Genomic DNA, 22,590 nt, shown 5'->3' with positions numbered 1-22,590 from the left:
AAAGCCGCGCAAAGTCTCGAAACCGGAAGGTCACGAGACGAGTCTCCCGGATCTCGGGGGCCAGCAGAAACAGCTGCTTCTTCAGGTCTTCTGCGCATGCTTCAGCCTGGCAGCTCCCACCCACCTGGGAGTGCAAGGCCACGCAACCAAACACGTGACCCAAGGGGCGGGGAGTACGCGGCAGGAAGTGACGCAGAACCGCCAGGAAGTGATGCATTCCCCTTGCGGCTCACCCCCGGAAGTCAGAAGCGGGTCTTTGCTGGCGCGGCTGGCTGAACTGGATTGAGTGGCGAGGGGCCTGGGCTAAGGGGGTGGGAGGATGCGGGTGGCCAGCATGGCGACGGCACCGCGGGGGGTCCAGGCAAAGGTCCTGCAGTATGAAACCTTCGTCAGCGACGTCCTGCAGCGAGACCTAAGGTAAATGCGAGGGGGCGTGGGGCCTGCGGGGGGCGGCAGCGGGCGGGGCCTAGACACCCCTTCTGCCCCCCACCCCAGACAGGTCCTGGCGCAGCGGGAGGAAGTGTACGGACAGCTGGCCGCTTACCTGCAGCTGAAGAACGTCCTGGAGCGGCTCCAGGTGAGCGGGGCGGGGCGCCCGGGAGCCCCTCCCTTGGGCCCTGGGACGGCCTGGCCCGCCCTCTAAGCACCCCCCCTCCCGCAGGAATCGGGGGATCAGAGGCTGCACACACAGGTGGATTTGGGGTGTAACTTCTTCGTGAATGCCGAAGTGTGAGTCCCCCCCTCATCAGTGGATCACCCTAGATCGACCCTGGAGCAGTGTGGAAGGAAGCCTATGGGCCCCTGCCCCCAGCATAGTTGTTAAGTGCATGAAATAGAATATATGGACTCCAAGGAGATCAGTTCCATTCCATTTCAGGTAGCCAGGGTTTTTTATTGTTTGTTTTTTTGAAGTTCACAGACTCTGGCTTAAAAACCCCTTACTCCATAAGGAACACCCCACCTCCTAATCCCAGAACTCAGAGACCATCCCAAATGCAGAGAAGCCCCAGAGGGGCCACGAGGTTCATAGAGAGCCCCTTGAGAAATGCCTCTGTCTTCCAGGCCAGACCCTTCCCGGATATTTGTGGCCCTCGGCCACGGCTTCTTCCTGGAGCTGACATTGATGGAGGCCTTGAGGTTCATTGATCGGAAAAGCCGCCTGCTCACCTCGTAGGTTTTCCAGGGTTTGAGGGGAACAGGAGTGAGGGGGAAAGGGAAAGGGTCTCTGACGAGCTCTGGCCATCTTTATTTTTTTTTAACGGCTTATTTATTTTTAGTTTTCAACATTCATTTCCACAAAATTTTAAGTTCCAAATTTTCTCCCCATCTCTCCCCTCCCCCACCCCAAAACACCGTGCATTCTGATTACCCCTTCCCCAAATCTGCCCTCCCTTCTATTACACCCCTCTCTTCCCTTATCTCCATCTTCTCTCTTTTCTTGTAGGGCAAGATAGATTTCTGTACCCCATTACCTGTATTTATTTGCCAGTTACATGCAAAAATGGATTGTCAATATTTGTTCTTAAAACTTTGAGTTCCAGCTTCTCTCCCTTCCTCCCTCTCCACCCATCCCCACTGAGAAGGCAAGCAATTCAGTATAGGGTATATGACTTCCATAATAGTCATATTGTGTAAGACTATGTTTCCCTCCATCCTATCCTGCCCCCCATTTCTTCTATTCTCTCTTGACTTTGTCCCTTCCGGAAAGTGTTTACTTCTAATTATTCCCTCTTCCCATTTGCCCTCCCTTCTATCATTCCCCGCCCCCCTTATCTCCTTCTCCCCTACTGTCGTGTAAGATAGATTTTCATACCAAATTGAGCGAGCATGCTATTCCCTCCTTAAGTCTAGCTATCTTTTTCCAGGCTAAGTGACAACCTCACCCGAGATTCAGCTCGGATCAAAGCCCACATCCGATTGGTGCTGGAGGTAAGAAGGGCAGGAGGGTGGAAGGTGTGTCAGTGGAAAGCTTATTTTAGAACCTAACTTCCGATCCTATGTACTCTCTTCCCTCGAAGGGCCTTCGGGAGCTGCAGGGGCTACAAGAGCTGCCAGATCATCCAGGACACTGATTAGGATGCTGAGAATTTCCTTTCCCTAAGAAGACTGCTACTGAGGCTCCAACTCTTGTTACTTGAAATCAGAAATCCCTTTAATAAAAGCTGGGAATGAGGCTGGGGAGGGGAGAATGTTTGTTGCCATGGAGATGGGGCAGCCTTCCTCCCTACCATTATCTTCTCTGCAGTCGCAGAGCCACGGTCTCTGTTCTCTTCCTGTTTGTTCTTATGGTTGTGTTCGAGCTGGCCCCTTTCCTCCGCCTCCTTCCCCCCCCCCCCCCTCCCACCTCGGTGGGCGCAGACTGAAGAAATTCATCTAGCTGCGCTGGGCCTTTTTCTGCGCAGGCGCACAATCTGTCTCCTTAGTGGCTTTAGATTTGCCACTCTAGTTGGTCCCGCCCTTTGGTGGCGGCTTGGTTGCTCTGACTCACGGGTCCCGCCCCTTCGGCCTTCCCTTACCACGTGATCGATAACGTCAGCCAGACCCCGGTTCTTCTATCCCGGTGGTGCTCTGGGCCGGCTCCGGGCTGCTCTGGGCCGGGGCAGGCTTCGGTCGGTCGTAGGGGGAGGGAGGGAGGTGGTGTAAACCAGGCCGGTCCTGGATAAGAGGCTACAGAGTGGACAGGGGCCGGGATCGGTGTCAGCAGAAGAAGGAGGAGCTAGGGGCGGGAGGGTGGCTGCTACCGGGCTGGGACTCCCCCATGGAGCCCCCGCTCCCCGGAGCTGCCATCAGGTTGCTCACAGGTGAGGCAGGGATAGCCTGGGAATCGGGAGGGCATCTGCTGCAGGAGAAGGGCGAGCTTTCTGTGTATTTTGGGGGGGATTTGTACGGGGTGGGAGACAGGGTTGGGCTGGAGGCCCCCAGCGCCTCTAATAGCCGAGAACGGACCTATTTGTGGCCTTCCGTGCGACTCATCGGCAGCAATGGCCTTAGCTGTGGCTTTCCTTCCCTAGAGTTACGGACCAACCAACCCCTCTGTCCCTATTCTGTAGTCCCTCTGCATGACTCCTGTCCCCGTAGCCCCTGTATGCTAATAGGCCGCCCCAGACATCCTGTCCTTCATGTTGCCCTTTCTTCAGTAATGGTGCCATCCGCCCCGCCCCCTCTCAGTGATGGACCAGGTTATATGGTCCTGTGTTGCTGTAGCTTTCACATTCAATGACTATCCTCCAAATCCTCATTCTGCTGTTATGGCTCTAACTTTGGGGGCCAAGCTGTCCACCCACAGTAATAAGACATACTCATGCCTGTACCTTCATTGGACTGCTCAAGTTAATGACTCCATGTGTGGCGCCTGCAATAAGGAGTCAAACCCCGATTCTGTGTCCATTCTCCATATCCCCTCCCTACCAGCGCAGGCCTAGTGTCATCCCCGTGTCCATGCTGTAGGACATAGTTTCACTCCCATGTTCATGCTCTGGCTTCCCCCATGTCTTCATGCTCCTCTTTCTCCTTTTGGAGTCATGGGATAGCTAGTGACCCACAGCTTCCCCTACACTTTGCCTTGTGATGGAGTCATCCAAAGCCCTCTTTCTGTCTTCCCACCTTCATACTAACCAGCTGGCTGGCTCATGATCCTGTGTCTGGAGTGATGGACCCATCTGTGACCCTGTGGCAGTTTCTGCTGCAACTGTTGAAGGAGCAGAGTAATGGACACCTTATAGCCTGGACATCTAGTGACGGGGAATTCAAGCTGGTAGATGCTGAGGAGGTGGCACGGCTGTGGGGGCTTCGAAAGAATAAGACCAACATGAACTACGACAAATTGAGCAGGGCACTTCGCTACTACTATGACAAGGTGTGCTTCCCCCAGCCTGGCCTGGCTCAGCGGGTCCCCGCCTTACCCTGGGGAGGCCCACTCGCTGGGAGAGGGGTTTTGGGGGGGCATGGGAGGAGGGGTTGGGCCTACCCCTGAACACCCCTGCCCCCCAAATTCCCACTTTTCCCAGAATATCATCCGTAAGGTGAGTGGGCAGAAGTTCGTCTACAAATTCGTGTCCTTCCCGGAGGGGCCAGGCCACGGTGGGGAGGAGGGCCAGGTCCGGGCTGAGATTGCTCCAGAGACCCTCCGGCCGCTGAAGGCCTCTCTAGGGAGCATTGGGTCCTCTGCCCCTACCCCTGTGCGCAGCAGCCGGAATGAGTATATGCGTTCTGGGCTCTACTCCACGTTCACCATCCAGTCCCTGCAGCAGCTGAGCCCAGCGCGGCCAACTCGGCCAGCCCCAGAGCCACTTAGCCCAGCCAGCCTTGAGGCCTCAGAAGCCCGAATGCCGCTCCAGGTTTGCTTATGTGTGCTTGTGCGTGGGTGTCTGGATTCCTTGGGGGAAGGGTGTGTGGGGGGGGAGAAATGAGAATGACTGGGCCAGTCCTCAGCCTCCTCTCCTTCCCCGCCCCCAGGTCATCCTAATGGCTCCCGCCGAAGGCCTGGCGGAGGCTGGGGAGGCAGAGGCTTCGACCGCAGCTTCCTCTCTGCTGCTTCCGTCCGAGACGAAGGGAGAGCGGCCTCTAGAGGAGGGAGCTGCTGTTGCCATGGAGACTAGCGTGGAGGTCGTTGAGTCGCCGGGGCCCGCCCCGGCCCCAGCAGTCGAAGTCCAGGCTCACCCCCCAGGCCCCTCCAAGGGTCGCAAACCCCGCGATTTGGAGTTGCCGCTGGGGCCGAGCCCCGAGCCGGCCGCGGTTTCCGGCCTGGGTCCGGCCCTCACGCCCTCCCTGCTTACCTCCCACGCCCTGGTAAGCCCGAGAAGCCTCCGGGAGGGGGGGCTTGGGGACGGGGCGGGGCGGGGGCGGATCTGGGGGCGGGGCTTAAGCGGGCTTGCTCCACTGTCCCTTGCCCTCCTCCCGTCCACCACAGACCCCGGTGCTTCTGACGCCCAGTGCGCTGCCCCCCAGCATCCACTTCTGGAGCACCCTGAGCCCCATCGCGCCCCGCAGCCCTGCCCGCCTCTCCTTCCAGGTGCGGCCCCTGGAGGGGCGTGTCAATCCTTGTCTTCTTGACTTATCCCCACCCAGGTCCATGTGTGTATGTCACTCCCGGCTTCCTCTGGTGGGCTCTGGTGTGTCTATCTGTCTGTCTGTGTGCGTCTGTCGTCTGTCTCTCCTCATCTCCAGGCTCTCCCAGTCTTTATTCATTCCCATTCTCATTCACCTCTCTCATTCTCTTACACTCACTCTTTCTTTCACTCTCTCTCCTGTCTCTCTCTGTCTTTCTCTGTCTCTGTCTTTCTTTCCTCCCAGTTTCCGGCCAGCAGCAGCAGCAGCTCCCAGGCACATGTGTCTGTCCCTACACTCAGCATGGACGGCCTCTCCACCCCCGTGGTCCTCTCCCCTGGTCCCCAGAAGCCATGACTCTTTCTTTCCCAGGGACTTCAAAGACTGCAGGATTGTGGGTCCCTGGATGGGCCAGGGAGGGAAGAGGGAAGGGGATAAACATTTATCAAGCATTTACCATGCTCCAGGCACTGTGCTAAGCCCTCTAACAAATATGATCTCGTTTGATCCTCCCAACAACCCTGAGAGGTAGGTGTTGTTTTTAATCCCCATATTACAGATGAAGAAACTGAGGCAGGCAGAAGTGAAGTGACTTACCCAGGGTCACACAGCTAGGAAGTGCCTGAGGTCGCATTTGAACTCTGGTCTTTCTGACCTCAGGCTCAGCGTTCTGAGGGCTGTGGCGCCCCCTGGCTGTTGAACCCCACCTGCTCCTGGAACTTTCCTCCAGAGCCATTTTAGTTCGTGGAGGAGGGGCGTTTCTTTATTTTCAGATGCCCCGAAGCCCAGATTTGCTGAATGGAAAAAGGAAGATCCAGCCCCGAGCATCCATCCCTTTCTTCGCCCCCCATCCCCACCCCAGGAGCGAGCAGCTGGGAGCTCACTCTGCTTTCTCCTTTTTTTCCCCCCTTTAAAACTCCTGACACATTGACCAAAATCCCAAACCAAACTGCGGGAGGACAAGCTGCAATGGAAGAAGGTCTTCTCCCCTTTCCCCTCCCACAGGAGGGGGTGACGGCCCTGCCTTGACTTCTGGGCTACTGTCTGGAGAAGGGACTGCTGTAATTATCGATATCGATGGGGAAAAGGGCCGAGATCTAAGCCTGGCCCTCGGGGCGGGGCCAGAAGCCTTCCTCTACCTTTTTAAACCCGCAAGTGGAGATCGGGAGTGAAATCGGGCCATTGGAACAGGCTTTGGGGCCAGCGGCCCCGCCCACGCAGGTCCAGCCTTCTGCTCGGGGTTGCCACCTGTGAACCAGGCATCGGATCAGCCGAGCTTCTCCCGATGCCCGTGGCTGAGGGTCTCCCCAGGTGGCCCACTGAGGGACCTGGGACCTGATGGAATGTGGCTGGAAATTCTTCTCCCTCACCAACGTGTGGTGGTAGTGAAGTTTGTGGGGGGAGGCTGCGGCAGTTCTGGGTGTGACTGGGCACGAGCGCGCGCGCGCGCACACACACACATACATATACATATATACACTTCTATGTATATGTAGATCTAATAGTTAACACTTACATAGCATTTAGCATGTGCTAAATGCTTTACCAGGATCACGTTTGATCGTCATAACAACCCTGGGAGGATTTACAGATAAGGAACGGGCAAGACAAAAGGGAAGTGACTTGCACAGGATCACACAGCACATAAATATCTGAGCTCAAATTTGAGCCCAGGTCCTCCAGACTCAGCCTAGGGCTCTATCTCTCATACTACTAGCACTGGGACATCTGCACCGAGCTTCATCCCGAGACTTTAAAACTCAAACCCAGACTGGTTCTCAACTCAGACTGATCTGATAGCAGACAATCCCCTAACCCCCAACTGCCAGCCAACCCTAGTCGCAGAATGAGGCCTGAAGCCTACAAAAGGCCTGAATATGGTCTTAGATTGGACCCCAGCCTCAGAGTAGGTTCCTCTCCCTGCCACCGCCACACAAAATCAAATTGAGCCCTACTCCACGCCCTAGACCGTGCTCCAACCCGATACTGGGGCCCAACCACCAGCCTGATTCTAGGCCCTACCTGCCTCACAGGGAGGTCTGATTAAGATCTCACATTAAGCTCAGATGCAGAGCTGACTCTTGGCTGACCCCTGAAACCCTGAGCTCAAGGCAGCTAGTCCAATGGACCTGCCAAGCATTTGAGCTTCTGCTTAAAGACTTCCCATTGAGGGAAACGCCATCCACTTTCTCAAGGCACCCCATTCACACTGAGCTAACTCATTGTTAGTAGTCTTGCCCTACGACCAACCCAAATCTGTGCCTTTGCAAGCACCCCCACCCCTGCTCCTCATTCTGCCCATTAGTTCAAGCAGAACAAGGTACCCCAACTAGTTTCCCCCAGTCTACTTTCCTGCAGGCTAAACACAAGTATATCCTTTAGTTGGTCCTCATGACATGAGCTTGTGGCTCATCACCCCTCCTCCCCTGCTGTCCCCCTCCACATTTCCTCCAACTTCCTCAATGGCTATCCCAAAAGATGGTGCCTAGAAGTGCAGCCAGTCCCCCCACCCCCCACTCTACTTTTCTATGCTTACACTTCCTTTTTTGGTTACCATGTCACACTGTTAACTCCTATTGACCTTGGTGATGGTCATGAGGGACTTGTATTGCTTAAGTGGAATTTTTGATCCCAAGTATAAAACTCCCAACACCAGATAAAGCCTGACCTGGACCACAGGCCACAGCCCTCCTTCATACATTCCCTGACCTTTGCCCTGGACTGAGGTCAGATCCCAGAATGACACCTGACCCAGCCCTGAGGTTTGGTAGGGGAGTTAAGAACTGACCCTAGTTCTGGATTCAACCGTAACCATAGCTGAAGAGTAAGGCTTGGCCCTGGCACCTTTATGGCCCAACCCCCAACTCAGATGGAACCTTCACTCTAGACCAAATGTTGCCTATGGTCCTGGCTCCACGATGGACCATGACCCCACTCTGCCAGAGTTCTGATCCTTGATAGAACCCAAAACCTGAGTCCAGGCTCAGTCTCATCCCTGACTCCATCTTCAGCCTGAGCCTACCCTAACCTCTGTAACCTATCTAAGCACTGTAGGCTTTGTGGTCACCTAAACCCTTAGGCCTTCAGAATGGTGAACTCGGAAATTCTCTTCTCTGCTGGTAATCTGTATTTCTATCTTCTTTCTGTCCACCTCAAACCTAACTCTGATCTCCTTGTCACTCCCTTTCAGGTCAGCATGCTTATTCTGGCCTCACTCCACAGGGGGTCCTACAGTTCTCCACTTCCATGTATGCATTGTTTTTGTTTGACCCTTTGTTCATGGGATGTTCATGCCACTCAGGCTTGAGCCTGGGGTCCTACTCACCATCTGGCTCCTGCATGGCTCCCAAGCTGCTTATCAGTGCAGGAAATTGGTTACACAATGATTTAGGTTCTGCATCTCCTACAAATTCCTGTTTTCTCATCTAAATGAGGGGGCATTTCCTCCAGCCCCATTCCCCATTCCGCTTCCTGCTCTCCCTTCTTGGCAAAGGATGGAGTCTCTTCCTTTCTGGAGAAAGTTCATCTCATTCATTTCTACCTCCCCCACTGCTACAGGAATAGGTGGCCCCTCCTACCCAAGGCAAGTCCCTCCATTCTCCAGGCCTCCATCTTCTCCAACCTGATGCTGTGCTTTCTTCCTCCAGTGGGCCATGCTTCTCCCCATCTCTGATCTTAGCTCCTTATGCCTCCTGGAACCTACCCAGAGTCCAAGTCTGCCCCTGAGTTGAAACTCCAACAACCTGTACGTAGTCTCCCATCCTCTTCTCTTTCTCAGCTGAAATCCTAGGTGGAGTCACAACTTCCGCTTCCCCTGGCTCCTTGAACCTTTGCACTGGGGCTCCTGAGCTGCTGCTTGGAGGAGACAATCCAGGGGCCTTTTCTCAGCCTCTTGTTCCCCTTTTCACCCTTGGCTTTGGCTGCTGCTCTCCATCTTCTCTCTTTTGTACGGGCCCATCTCTCCACTCTCTCCCTTCAGGAGATCCTTTCCCGTGGATTCCATCTCCTCTTTACAGATGACTCAAAGCTTTCAAACCCTAACCCTCATCCCTTCCCTTGAATTCCAGGTCTGCTAGGCTCAGTAAGTTGGCCCATCTACACGTGGAGACTGCTCCACAGACCTTAAAGGGACCATTCCCTTGTCTCCACTCATGCCTTTTCTAATAACCTCTAAACTCATCTCCTTTCCAATCTGGCCTCCATCCAGTTGCCAAAAGAATTTTCCAAAGGCTGTCTCTGGGATGAACTGAAGACTTGGCCTGGCTTCTCAGGCCCTCCATCCAACATTCCTCTTCTTCATGGCTGGCCAGCTGACTCGATGCCCTCACACCCTCCTCAGCTCTGGCTCTTGCTCCAAGGCTCAGTTCAGTTCCTGTGAAAACCTTCCTTGACCTCTTGCTTGGTGGTGCCCTCAGACCCCTCAGCTGAGCTTGACTTGGTGCGGTGGACTCATAGTCAGACCCTAGTGCAGGGCCTCGTCCCTAGTAGGTAAGCATTTCTGGAATTAAGTGCCATCCATTCCTGGCCCTGGCCTGAGCCCTTGACCCCAGCTTTTATGAGGAGAGACATGTAGAGGGGCTGCAGGGGAGGACCTGCTCAGGGCCTTTTCCTTCTCCCATCCCCCAGCACACTTCCCTTGTGACCCAGGCTGTTAACCTCGTCACTCTTGGCAACTTGTGGGAGGGAGCCTAAAGGAGGCAGTCAGTGCAGCTCCTATGCCAGTGAGCAGAGACCCTTCTAGGGAGACAGAGAACAGAGCACCCAGAGTGGCTAGGGCTGGCCAGGAGCTCAGGCCCCATTGGGAAAAGGGCCAATTCTAGCCTTCTTCCTTCAGTTCCTTCCTCTTTGAGACTTGGCTTCCTCTTTCCCTGCTGAGTCAGGGGGGTGGACCCAGAGACAGGGGCAAAGGGGATGGAGGCAGGGCTTTAAAACCTGGGAGCTCCCTCTTTCCCTTCCAACCCGTCACCATGGCCTCCAGTCCCCTCTGTCCATGGCTCCACAAGCTGCTGCTGCCGCCGCTGCTGCCACTGCTGCCACCGCTGCTCTTTCTCCTCAGCATGGCCCTCTACCCCCACGGGGCAGGTAACCTTGATTCTGTCCCTGGAATAGGCCCTACCTGCCTCTTGTTCCTCTGCCTACATTCCCTCCCAACCTGGACCCCTTTTAGCCTAGTCTCCCCACAGTGTAGGTGACGTGTGCTATGTTCTCTGGCATAGGTGGGGACTCTGTGCGTTGCTTCTCCAACTTTGAGGAGGCTTCCAGTCAATGCCAAGGGCTCCTGGCTGAGAGCGTCAGCAGGGATGCCTGCTGCCTCAATGCCGCCCACGGCTTCCAGATCTCAGGCAGCCAAATCTGCCAGGCCTGCGGGTGAGGGGGTGTCTGGACAACGATTCCACCAGTTGGGGGGAGGGAGGGGAGAAGAGAGGGAGGGAAGAGGAGAACCGAGGCCCACCAAGAAAATAAGAAGGCAGAGCTGGAAACCCAGATGGGCAAGGCTGCACAGCCAGGCTCAGGCATTCCAGGAAGATCATGGGGAAGTGTCCCAAGGAAGTGTGATGACCCCCCCCTTCATACCCCAGGGCCCCTCGATGGTCACCGTGGTCTGCCTGGTCTCCATGTTCTATGTCCTGCACGGAGGGCTCCCAGCTGCGTCATCAACGCTGCCTGGGCCAGGGAGGCCTGTGCCCTGGGAAGGGGCAGCCTGGGAGCCTTCATTGGGAGCTCCAGGCATGTCAGAACCAGGACTGTTGCCCAGGTGAGTGAGGCTTGGCCCTGGCACCTTTATGGCCCAACCCCCAACTCAGATGGAACCTTCACTCCAGACCAAATGTTGCCTATGGTCCTGGCCCCACGATGGACCATGACAATAGGAAGGGCCAAGGAGATGGAACCTGGCTTCTGATCCCAGCTCCCCTTGTCCATCTCTCTCTCAGAGGCTGGTGGTTGGTCTGCCTGGGGGTCATGGACCACATGCTCCGTAACTTGTGCCCAGGGATTAAGGAGTCGCCGCAGGGCCTGTGACCAACCATCTCCAAAGTGTGGGGGCAGCTGCTCTGGTGGGGAAACTGAGACTGAGCCATGTGATACAAAGACCCTCTGTCCCAGTGAGTGCCCTGCCCTGCCCTGCTCTAGACATGTGCCTGGGAAGGACAGACTGGATATGACACGCTCCTTTTTGTTTCAGTACATGGGGCCTGGGCCTCCTGGGGGCCTTGGGGACCCTGCTCAGCCTCCTGTCACAGGGGACCCCAGGAGCCTACCCAACGCACAACCAGAACATGCTCTTCTCCAGCCCCCTCAGTCCAGCCCCCAGGGAACCCCTGTTCTGGCCAGGCCTATAAGCAGCAGAGCTGTAAAGGCCTCCCACCATGCCCTGGTATGTACTGAGGGAAATTAGGGTCTGTCAGGGTTGGGCCCAGCTTCCCTTCCTTCCCACACCCCTCTTTTGCATCATTTTCTCCCTCCTGTCCCCTATACCCCTTGCCCCTTCTTCCTGGGGCCAGGCTTATCCTCTCTGCTCCTGTCTCTACAGTAGAGGGTGGCTGGGGCCCCTGGGGGCCTACTAGCCCCTGCTCAGTGACCTGTGGCCTGGGTCGGACCCGGGAACAGCGTCTGTGCGACCATCCCCCACCTCAGCATGGAGGTGCACCCTGTGCTGGAGATGCAGCCCGGGATGGCCTGTGTAACACAGGCCAGCCTTGTCCAGTCGATGGTCACTGGGGGCCCTGGGGGGCCTGGGAGACTTGTACCCGGCTCCCAATCTCCAACATCGCCTGTCAGGATAAGGCAGGCCAACAGCAGCGCTCTCGAATCTGTGAAGGCCGGCTCCACAACGGCCAGCGTTGCACAGGCCGCTTCCAGGAGACCCGCCATTGTTACAACATCCACCTGTGCCCCTGTAAGTGCCTCCTTCCTGGATGGGCTGGGTGGGCTGATCTTGCAAGATTCTGACCCTGCCCTGTTCTCCTTTTTCTCCCTCAGTGGATGGCTACTGGACATCCTGGGGGCCCTGGGGTCTCTGCACACCCCCCTGTGGGCCCTTTCCCACCCGCTCCCGACAGCGTCACTGCATGGCCAAGTTACCTGCTTACCCGTGAGTGAGGGACCCATCTCAGGGCTGAAGAAGGAGAGGATAGGATGAGGGGTCTTCTTGGGGTCACAGGGCCTCACTGCACTGGCCAACTGGCATGGGCTCATGATCCCCTTTGAGTCACTGTGGAAGGACAGTTAGGGCTTAAGCTGAGAGAGATGAGGGGCTTAGAAGCACTGTTCATATCCGATTCAGGCCCACGGTGACCATGGTGGAAGGCCAGGGGGAGAAGAACGTGACATTCTGGGGAAGCCCCAGGCCCCGCTGCTCTGAGCTGCAGGGGCAAAGGGGAAAGGTGGAGGAGAAGAAGCTTTGTCTCCACCCCCCACCCTGCAAGGACCCCCTGGCAGAGGGAGCCTGACCCAGCATCCTGTGTACCTCGCTCATCCTGGGGAAGGGAGGACCGGAAGAGGCCCTATAGAACAGTCTTGCAAAGTCCCACCCCCAATAAACTAAGGTCTCCCAGCTGAAAGTTTGACATTTGAGGGGAGTAGTGCTGAAGAAGGGCAGGGCAGGGTCTGGCCTGAGCTCATAGAGATCTGTGTGTGGTGGTTGTGTCTCTGTGTGTGTGTTGTATACGGGGGTGGGGGCGATGGGGCAGGGAGGAGGGATCCCCATATCCTTCCCAGGCTCAGGGCATAGGCAATGGCTTAGTGAGCAAAACCAGGCCTATACATTCCACTTCTCCATGTGCACACTCAGTCAAATAGGATGTATGAACCCCTGCAGCATGTTGGGGGATCTTGAGACCAAGCCGGAACCCTCTCTCACTGTTCTGAGGGAGCACATCTAGTCCATACATTAGGAGAAGCATGATAGTCAGAATGGCAGACTGCAGAGAGCAACTCCCCTAGGAGGTAGTTCTTGCCAAGGCTGCCTTGGAGCTGCTTCTAAGACTGGCAGATGGAAATGACCAGCAGGCATTTGGCCATGCTGCTGTGAGGAGCTTTGGATGGAGCCTGGAGCTGGAGAGAGCTCTGTGTAGGCACAGTTCATTCAGTCCCCTCATTTCATAGAAGACAAAACTGGAGCCTAGGGAGGGCAATGAGTGTCCAAGTCTAGTTGGGGCAGAGTGATCTGAATTTAGACTTCTTCATCTCCGACCTCCCCACAGTAGACACTTAAGAAGTGTTGACTTGCAAAAATCATTTTTATTGATATATTTTTTTCACCTCACCAGAATTTCTCCTTTGGTCTCAGGACCAAGCTTTAGGCTAGGCATCCCCCCCCCCCCCGCCCAGTTAGGGGTAGGACATGGAAGGAGACACAAGAACAGGAGGAATGAGGATTGAGAGAAGGTCTTTAAGAGCTGCTTGATGACTCGGGAGACAGTCAAGTGGTAGGATGGAGGTTGGGAAGTGAGTGACAGGAGAGGGAATGAGAACAAAGGCTTTTCTCCATTTTTGTCTGTTAAAAGAGGCTCTGGTTAGGTTGAAGATGGAAGCAATGGAAGAGGGTAGGAAGGGGCCAAGTAGGATGGCCGACCTGTCCCTTCACTAGAATTCAAAGGAAAGAAGGAACCAGGGAGTGTCAAGACCTTGTGCCATGTAGCATGGGGGAGAGGAGGGATCGTGTAGTGCGAGGGTGCCAGGCTTGAGAAGAGAAGAGATCTCCAACAAGTGCTGTGGAAAGCAGAATAAAGGATCTACTAGGGAGGGGTAACAGCAGGACTTTGATGTGGAGATGCAACCAATTTGTTCCCCCATCTACACTTCCTTCTTCTCACTCCTCTTTCCCCTCATATTTCATCCCTCACAAACACACACTCTGCCAGTGAGGAGGAGGGACCCAGGGATGGGCACGATCCATCTTTAGGCATTGAGTTTGGAGTCATGAGGCGTGCATTCAAATCTGACTCTGGGACCCTGGCTAAGTCCGCACCATTTCTGAGCCTCAGTTTCTCCCACTGTCAAATGAAACAATTGACCCTGGTGACCTCTGGCCCATGAGTGGCTCAGGTGAGGGAGCAGACTGGAAGGGGCTTCAATGGCCAAACTGGGATTGGCTCTCAGGGCTCTATTCATTCACCTCATTTTACAGGCAAGGAAACTGAGGGAGAAGTGACATGACCACAGTGACACAGCTAGGAAGGACTGGAGCCCCTCAGAGAGAGATCTTTAGGTTGCAAGCTGTGGTCTCATTAGGAACATTCCTCTGAGGTCTGTCCCCAGCCTGGGAAAGCATATCAAGGGACAGAAGGAGGGGACACAGCTGGGAAGAGTTTGGGATGTGGGGCTGGAGGACCCCAAGTGGAATCCTGGCTTGTAGACTTCCTCAATTTCCTCATGAACAAAACGATTGGGTTGGACTCGATCCCTGAGGGCCTTTTTTAGCTCTAAGCAGCTGGATCCCTGGAGCCAGCTGGCCTGGAGGAGGCATGTATTTGAGGGACATTTGGATTCATAGTGTTTATATGTGTCCCAGGAAGTTCAGGGACACATTCGACTTTCCTCTTGAATCCCAAGTCCCCTCATGCTGTCTCGTGCCTTGCCAAGCTCTAATCAAAAAAAGTGGTCAAAAATAAGAACTGACCAACTCTTAACAGTCATAGGAAAGAATGTTCCAAATCACTAATAATGGGAGAAATGCGTATTGAAGCCTCTCTGTGGTTTCATGTCATACCTAGCAAATTAGCAAAGATGTCAAAAGATGTGAGTAGTCAATGCTGGAGGGGTTGTCGGAACGCAGGCCCATTAGCCCATTGTTGATGGAGCTGAGACTCAGTATAACCATCTGGAAAGTGGTTTGGAATTACGTATGTCAAGTGACTAAAAAGTGCATATTCTTTTGGACCCAGAGATTATATCCCAAGGAGCCACATATAAGTAAAAAGTTCTCACCCCCCAAAATTTATAGTAGCACTTTTATGTGATAGCTAAGAATTAGAAACAAAGTTGAAGCCCATCTATTGAAGCACCTAGACAAATGGTGGTCCATGAAGGTCAAGGAATATTACTGTGCAGTAAGAAAGGATGTGGGTGAGGAACACAGAGAAGCATGAGGAGATTTCCATGAACTGATGCAGAGGGAAGGAAGGGGAGCCCAGAAAACAATGTACACAATGACAACGACACCACCCACCCACAGAAAGCCTCAAAGTGAACACTGCAGTGTGACAGAGACCAAGTACGGTCTTGTGGGAGAGACAGGAGAGGACAGCTCCCCTAACGCTAACCCTCTTTTGGCAGGGGGGGGGGGGATCAGGGTTAGGGGACATTGCATACACTAGCAGCTTTTGGGGAATGTATTGATTGGTTTTCCTCCTTTTTTTTGGAAACACTGTTATGTGGGAGTGAGTGGATACTGGGAGAAGCTCTGGTGAGATAAAAAAAAGATATGAATGAAAATGATTTCTCCAGAGTCAACTCTTCTTGTCCACCGTGGGGGAGACAGAGATGAATGAGAAGGTTGTGGATGCCCCAGTGTTGTCTTCTGTGACATGAGGGCGCTGGGTGAGCCGAGCCCAGCCTCCCAGATCCCTGGCAGCTGGGACATGCCAGGCTTCTCCATCCTTTCCTCTTTCTCCAGCCCTCATTTTTGTCCTCTGGAGAGCAGGGAGGGGACTGAGGTGATACCTAAGGTTATTCCAACCACTTTAGCTCTCCCGACCTCAATTTCTTCCTCTGCAAAATGATGAGATTAAGTTTCAAAATTCGGTGGAGCGGTGCGACATATACAAAGCTCGGGAGACCCAATTCCTGGGGAATTAATCACTGTATTAATTATGACTAGAGAATAATTGATACAACGACAGTCATTTGGCCTTCTCTCATGAACCCGAGGTGGATCATGGCAGCCTATTGACAGTTATACTCTCTGCCCTTGGAAGAAAGGGTGTTCCTGACTGCTGGCAATCACCTCCGGTTGATTAATGGTTAATAAGAAACATGAGTATTCTAAAGAAGGTGGTCCTATTCTAATGACGGGCTGAAGGATGGGCCTTTGATTAGGTCAGTCTTACAGTCCCCTCCCCCCCTTCTAACCCGCTGCAATCTAGACAAAGCCTGCATGGAAGCCAATGGGCTGGGATTCCCTCAGACTTTCTGATCGGATCTATACTTGCCCAGTTGGGGGCGTTGTGAACAAGACTGAGGAGAATGTTAAATCCAATGTCATTAAATGTAGGCAGAAGAAGGACATAGGAAGGGGGCAAAACCTTAGTCCTCATACAATTATTGGTTATTAATTCTCTTAGTGGAAAGAGCACTGGCTTTAAGGTCATGGGCTTAGGTTCAAATTCTGCCATTTATTATCTGTGTGACTTTGGATGAGTCATTTAACTTAAATGTGACTCAGTTTCCTAACCTGCAAAATCGATTTGCTCTCTAAGATCCTCCTTTCTTTCTCTAAGATTCTGTGACTTTGAGTCCCTTCCCCTGTCTGGGTCTATGTAAAATGAGAGTGCTTCCCCTGGAGAGAGTATCTCTAAGGTCTCTTGGGGACAGTGTTCTGGGCCATCAGCCCAGCCTATTTCTATGAGGGAGAGTCTCCTGGGGCCTAGCCTGAGATTGGGTCCTGTGGCCATGCAGGGTGCTCTATCGTGTGGGATGTCTACCTGGCAGTGAGGCCAAGGAACAATGAGGTTCCAAAACCCCAAACTGTCCAGGCTAGGTTCCGGCAGCTTGCTGGCATCTCTGAGTTGCTCTAGGATTAGACCAGGAGTGCAGAAGGGTGGTGCCTTTGCTCAGCCTGTGAGTAGAGTCCCCACTGACAATAAGGAGGGGGGCAGTGAGGTGGCTCAGTGGATACACTACTGGCCTTGGAGTCAGCCTCCTGACTAGCTGTGTGACCCTGGGCAAGTCACTTAACCCTGATTACCTCAATAACAACAAAAAACCTCCCACCCCAAAACAAAAAGAGGAACTTCAACCCAAATTCTTGGGAACTAAGAGTGAGGCAGCTTTGCTAGGCTGGCCTTCTCTCATGTGGGAAGTATAGACACCCAAGCCCTCTGACCCTCCCCAAGGTGGGGATCTCAACCCAAATTCCATTGCAATGTCTCCACCCTTGCTCCCTTATGACTTTCACTTTGGCTAAAGTCTTCACCTGGACCCCCACTCCCATACATATTCGGGATCATTTCATGGGGTGGGGGGAGAGCACTCCAAAGTGTGTGTGGAGGTCATAGAGAGCTGATCCTTGAAGGAATCTAGGGATTCTGAGAGACCAAGGTCAGAGATGGGGCATCAAATTTGGGAGGGGAAAGAATGTGGAAGTGCTTTCAAAAGAGGCTGGGGCCTGATTGTGCAGGGCTTGGGAAGTCAAGCAGAGGCTTTTGTATTTGACCCTGAGTAGAGAAGGGACATGATCACACCTGGGCTTTGAGAGGATCACTGGTGACTGAATGGAGGACAGACTGGACCAGGGAGAGCTGGGAAGCCGAAGAAAGCTTGTGGACTTGTTGGACAGGAGGTGCCTGAGGGACATCCAGCTGCAATTGTCCTTTGTAGGCTATCAAGGATGGTCAGCTAGAGCTTTGGAAGAGAGGTGGTGATGGATCCTTGGGAGCAAAGGAAATCATCAAGGGAGTCTCTGCCCAAGGAAGAGGAGCCAGAGGAGTTGAGAGTAGCAGAAGAGGGTGCAGGGATGGGGAACCTGCTGCCTAGAGGCCACATGTGACCTTCTAGGTCCTCAGGGGTAGTTCAAGTCCTTTTATGAAGGGGCTTTGTTCTGTGAAGTTTGGATTCAGTCAAAGGGTCACACTTGAGGACCTAGAGGGCCACAGGTTCCCTACCCCTGGTAGCATTTCCAAAACCAAGGTGGGGGCTAGGGAGTGGGGAGAGGAGGATAGGAAGAAGGGATGGCCTCTGAGAAGAGGCAAGGCCAAGGAACCAGTAGGCTGGGACAGCTTTCCTCCCACCCCCTTCCCTATCATTTCCTTGGATGAATTCTTTTTTGTTTCTCTGTTGAGGCAATGGGGTTAAGTGACTTAACTGGGGTCACACAGCTAGTAAGTGTCTGAGGCCCAACTTGAATTCAGATCCTCCTGACTTCAGGGCTGGTGCTCCAATCACTCCATGACATAGCTGCCCCCCTCCCCCTTGGATGAATTCTTGAGAGCCTCTCCCACTGATACTTTCCTTTCTGGGTCTTACCTACTCCTTTTCCCAGCTTCCATTTCAGCAGTTTTTTTGGAGCCCTTTTCTCTTTCCTTTACCACTGTCATGATTTGTGTGGTAAAGAGATTTTGAGACAGCTTAGGATATATGGGAGCTGGACTATAGAGTGTAAGATTGGTTACGGACTTGCATGGAGGCTCCTTTCACAATAATCAGCCTCCTTTGTAAGAGACCTCTCCATCCTCAAGGCAGTCCATTCTGGGGGGAGCTAAATGGTAAAGTGATGGAGCACTGGGTTAGGGTTAGAGATGGCACTGAGCTTGGAGTCAGGAAGACTGGAGTTCAGCCCCAGACACTTCCTAGCTGTGTGACTCTGGCCAAGCTATTTCTCCTCTGCTTGCCTCAGTTTCCTCAACTGTAAAATGGAGATCAGAATAGCACCTACATCTTGAGATTGTTGTGAGGACCAAATGAGATATGTGTAAAGTGGTCAGCACAGTGTCTGCCACATGGGAGGCATTTATAAACACATTCCCTCCCTTTCCTTCCCTTCCCCAATGTCTTTCCTAAGATGGGTGCCCATAAGTGGGCCTAGTGTCCCTAACTTGCCCTGTTTGGGTTCTATTTCTATTCTATTTCATGTCCTGGTTTTATTAAGGCGGCCCGAGGTTCAGCTCCAGTCCTTCACTGCAACCTCCAAGAGCTTGGTCAGGCCCTGGATTTGTGAAGATCAGCCCAGCAGAGTTCTGGCTCTGACACCTCTAACCAAGGTGCTTCAAGGACCAACTTGGCAATATCTCCAGAGCCTCATCACTAGATCCCTGTGGGGAGATGAAGCTGTTAGCCACAGCAGCTACTAGAGGGATTGCAGCAATGGCATCTGGGGGAGTTCATTTGGCTAGAGCCGAATCACAAATCTTGGGGCTGTCACATACAGTATGTTACATCTTTTCATGCCACCTCTCATACAATTGGCTTTTCGTTTATCCCTATTGATGCTGTTTTTTCAGTCCTGTCTTACTCTTCATGACCCCCTTTGGGATTCTCTTGGTAAAGATACTAGAGTGGTTTGCCATTTCCTTCTCCAGCTCATTTCATAGATGAGGAAACTGAGGTGAAAAGGGCGAAGTAACATAGCCAGGAAGTGTCTGAGGCTGGATTTGAACTCAGGGAGATGAGTCTTCTTGACTGCAGTCCTGGTGCTCTGTGCACTATGGCGCCCCCTAGGTGCCCTACTCTGTGCTAGTACCTGTGCTAAATTAAATGCCAGGGACACAAATACAAGCCAGAAAGATAATCCAAGAGCTTCCATTCTCAGAGGTGAAAACAAGAGAAAGGAGCAATGGCCAGGGAGGAGTGTTTTGGACAAGGAAGACAGTGGTCCTGAATGGCTGGTGATCCGGTAAGATAAAGTGAAATGCTCCCCAACTAGAACCCTTCAATGAGTGCTCAAAAGACATGAACCGGAAGTTCTCAAAAAATAAGTTACCAACTGTTAACAAACATAGGGAAGAATGTTCTAAATCCCTAAGGATAAGAAAAAGGCAAATCAAATCAACCATAAGATTTCACCATACATCCTGCAAACTGGCAAAGATGAGGAAAGATGAGACTAGGTAGTATTGCAGGAACCATTCTGAAAAGCAACCTGGAACAATGCTTTAAAAAAAAGTAGGAAAAACTCCAAGGCTGGCCCTCCTCTTTAATGCAGAAATCACTGTGCTAGGCACAGAGTACGATCAGGTCAGTGACAAAAAGAAAGGCCTCAGAGACACCAACATCAATAGCAAAGAACTGGAAACAGAATGGGTGCCCACTGGTTAAAGACTGGCTGAACAAACATGCTGCATACATATAACAGAGTATTGCCTGGCCATAAATGATGCACATGAGTCCAGATGAGAGACTAAAGCAGCAAGACATTGGGGAAACCATCAGACTTAATTGTTGCTTGGGTTTGTTTTTCTGAACTGGCTTTTATCCTATGTCTTTTCTTTCTTATTCTTTGTTACAAGCAAGAGGGAGGGGGCGTAGTATTTGGACATGAAAGTGGTGGAAAACACAAGACAGCAATGACCATTTAAAAATAAGAGAATTTTTTCTCCATCCTACATAATTGGTGTAGTGGACAGCACTCTGGATCTGGAGTCAGGAAGCCTTGAATTCCAGTCCTGCCTGAGATCCTTCTTTGTTGTGTGCCCAGGGCAAGCCATTCTTTCACTTTCTCTTTCCTCATTTGTAAAATGGAGATAATTATAAAAACGACTTCACTGGATTGTTGTGTGGATCTAGAGAGACCATGTCTGGAAGGTGCTTCGTTGGTTATTGTTATCAGTTTCACCTCAAAGCCTCTTGGTATCATCCCTTATTCTTTCCTCTTTTGTGCTAGTTTGGATGGAGAGGTGGCCAGGGCTAACTCTTCCACTTGTGCTCCGGACCCTACGTCCTCTCATCTCCTCTGCACTCGATCATTTGTCACCTTACTGTCCTCCTGCTGGTTCCTTCCCTGTTGCCACTACAAACATGCCAAGGTCTCTCCTACCTATAAAATACTTTCACTTGATCCTGACATCCTTTCAAGATATCATTCCATATCTTTCCACCTTTTCAGATCCAAACTTCTAGAAAAAAATCTCTTCACTGTCCTCATTTCTGCTCTTACTTCTCAATATTTGCAGCCTAGTTTACAATTGAACCTGCTCCCCCCGGGGTTGTTTCTTTATAATCTCTTAACAGATCTTTTTGCAGTCTTGGCCCTCCTTGGCCTCTCTGCAATGCTGGACGTTGCTGCCTGTCCATTTCTCCTGGAAACTCTCTGAGATGCTGCTCTCCCTCTCTTTTACTTGTCTCAGTCTCCTTTGCTGGATCCTCATCCAGGTTTCCCTTTGTGTAGGTGCCCCATGGTTCTTTCCTGGGCCTTTCTGTCTTCACACACTCTCTTGGTTAGCTCATCCACTTTCATGAAATCAACTACCATTTCTCTGTAGGCCTAAATATCCAGCCCTAGTCTCTCTTCTGAGCCCTAGTATTGAATTGACATCTGCTTATTAGGTATTTCCAACTGGATGCCCAGTAGGTCGGATGCCTAGTAGGCATCTCAAATTCACCATATCTAAAACTGAGTTTGTTATCTTGCTCCTTACACCCTGCCCTCTTCACAACTTCTCTACTGTCACCTGAGATACCACCACTTTCCAGTCACTGCTCAAGAAGCTGCTCAAGAAGCCCTAGTGGCTCCCTCTTGCTACTTGGATGAAATTCAGACTCCTGCATTGTCACATTCTGGAGACTTTCCTATCTCCCTTCTTGGCTTTTAAAACACAGGCTGTTTGACCAACCAGGAATGCTCTCTCTCTTCGCTCGTGCCCCTTGCAGTCCTTGGAGCTCCCTTCAAGGTTCAGCTCAAGGATCATCTACTGGAGGCTCATCTTGATCCCTATTCCACTGTGACCAGTGGAGCCCCCCCCCCCCCATAGTCATTTGGATTTATTCAGTATCTATTTGGTATTTTTTTTTTCCGTGAACGTTTTCCCTCAGTAGAATGTCAGTTTCTGGAGGGCAGAGAATGTTTCATTTTTGTCCCTGTATTTGGCTTCTATGACTGACATAGAGTAAAGGGTTACATGAAATCAAAACTTGGGAGTGTGAGTGAGTGTGTGTGTGTGTGTGTGTGTGTGTGTGAGAGAGAGAGAGAGAGAGAGAGAGAGAGAGAGACAGACAGACAGACAGACAGACAGACAGAAACACACACGCATACAGAGAGAGGTGGGGGAGAGACAGAGACAGAAAGACAGAAACAGAGACAAAGAAAGAGACCGATAGATACAGAGATACTGACAGACAACGGGAGACAAGGAAGGACTTGGCGGGGGGGGGGGGGGGGGTATGGGAGGTGAAGGTTGAGGCTTGGGGCTGCGGCACTGGGCCGGGCTGGGCCGCGCCCTTCTTCCTTGGTCCCAGCGCAGCCCTGCAAGGTTGGCGGAGACTTCATCAGCACCAGGGCCAGCGCCACCCCCGCAGCCCCAGCCCGTTGGAATCATCGCCTAGGCTCGGGGAAGGCGGGGGAGCAACATGCCCCCCCCTTCTCCCTTCCCCTGCTCCCAGCCTAAATGGGCTGCTCCGAGCCGCCTAGAGCCGTGATGGCGCGAGCCACGCGCTGCGAAGAAGGGGGAGCCTCGACTGGGCTGCGCTGGGCGGAACCACACGCGTGGGGTGGCGGGCAGGAGAGGGGGGAGGAGGGAGCAGGCGGGCGGGCTGTGCGTCGATGCTGCGGCGCTGCGCTCAGTCGGCTCCAGGGCTCGACAGGAGCCGCTGCATTTGCTGCTGCGCTGCAGCCCCTCTCTCTAGGCAGAGGGTCGGAGGGCTGCTAGCCGCGGCCTTGGAACACCGGAGCTG

At 52.9% G+C, this 22,590-nt stretch overlaps 2 protein-coding genes across 7 annotated transcripts; both read left to right on the top strand.

Annotated features, from left to right (window-relative positions):
* Window positions 1-200: 200 nt before the first annotated feature.
* On the top strand, window positions 201-2,173 carry UXT (ubiquitously expressed prefoldin like chaperone). Its single transcript, XM_072625851.1, has 6 exons — window positions 201-417; window positions 496-577; window positions 662-729; window positions 1,063-1,170; window positions 1,866-1,929; window positions 2,019-2,173. The coding sequence occupies exons 1-6, from the start codon at window positions 320-322 to the stop codon at window positions 2,070-2,072; spliced, it is 474 nt and encodes a 157-aa protein (XP_072481952.1). The 5' UTR covers window positions 201-319; the 3' UTR covers window positions 2,073-2,173.
* A 127-nt stretch (window positions 2,174-2,300) lies between these two features.
* ELK1 (ETS transcription factor ELK1) lies at window positions 2,301-12,608 on the top strand. 6 transcript variants are annotated; one of them, XM_072625845.1, is made up of 12 exons: window positions 2,301-2,801; window positions 3,619-3,856; window positions 4,008-4,337; window positions 4,456-4,788; window positions 4,910-5,011; window positions 10,263-10,413; window positions 10,626-10,801; window positions 10,980-11,150; window positions 11,231-11,422; window positions 11,579-11,944; window positions 12,028-12,139; window positions 12,332-12,608. In XM_072625845.1, exons 2-8 carry the CDS (start codon window positions 3,650-3,652, stop codon window positions 11,025-11,027), a joined length of 1,347 nt encoding a protein of 448 aa, XP_072481946.1. In that variant the 5' UTR covers window positions 2,301-2,801; window positions 3,619-3,649; the 3' UTR covers window positions 11,028-11,150; window positions 11,231-11,422; window positions 11,579-11,944; window positions 12,028-12,139; window positions 12,332-12,608. The 6 variants fall into 6 exon arrangements, with proteins under 6 accessions (XP_072481946.1, XP_072481947.1, XP_072481949.1 ...); XM_072625846.1 differs by lacking the exons at window positions 10,626-10,801; window positions 10,980-11,150; window positions 11,231-11,422; ... (1 more) ...; window positions 12,028-12,139; window positions 12,332-12,608 and adding an exon at window positions 9,254-9,534 and having other exon boundaries at window positions 2,301-3,856; window positions 10,263-10,390; XM_072625848.1 differs by lacking the exons at window positions 10,263-10,413; window positions 10,626-10,801; window positions 10,980-11,150; ... (2 more) ...; window positions 12,028-12,139; window positions 12,332-12,608 and adding an exon at window positions 5,293-6,419.
* The last annotated feature ends 9,982 nt before the right edge of the window (window positions 12,609-22,590 follow it).

Source organism: Notamacropus eugenii, chromosome X (assembly GCF_028372415.1).
Source record: "Notamacropus eugenii isolate mMacEug1 chromosome X, mMacEug1.pri_v2, whole genome shotgun sequence".
In the NCBI taxonomy this organism is placed as follows: domain Eukaryota; kingdom Metazoa; phylum Chordata; class Mammalia; order Diprotodontia; family Macropodidae; genus Notamacropus; species Notamacropus eugenii.
Note: the sequence above shows the minus strand (reverse complement) of the source record. Positions and strands in the feature narration are given on the sequence as shown.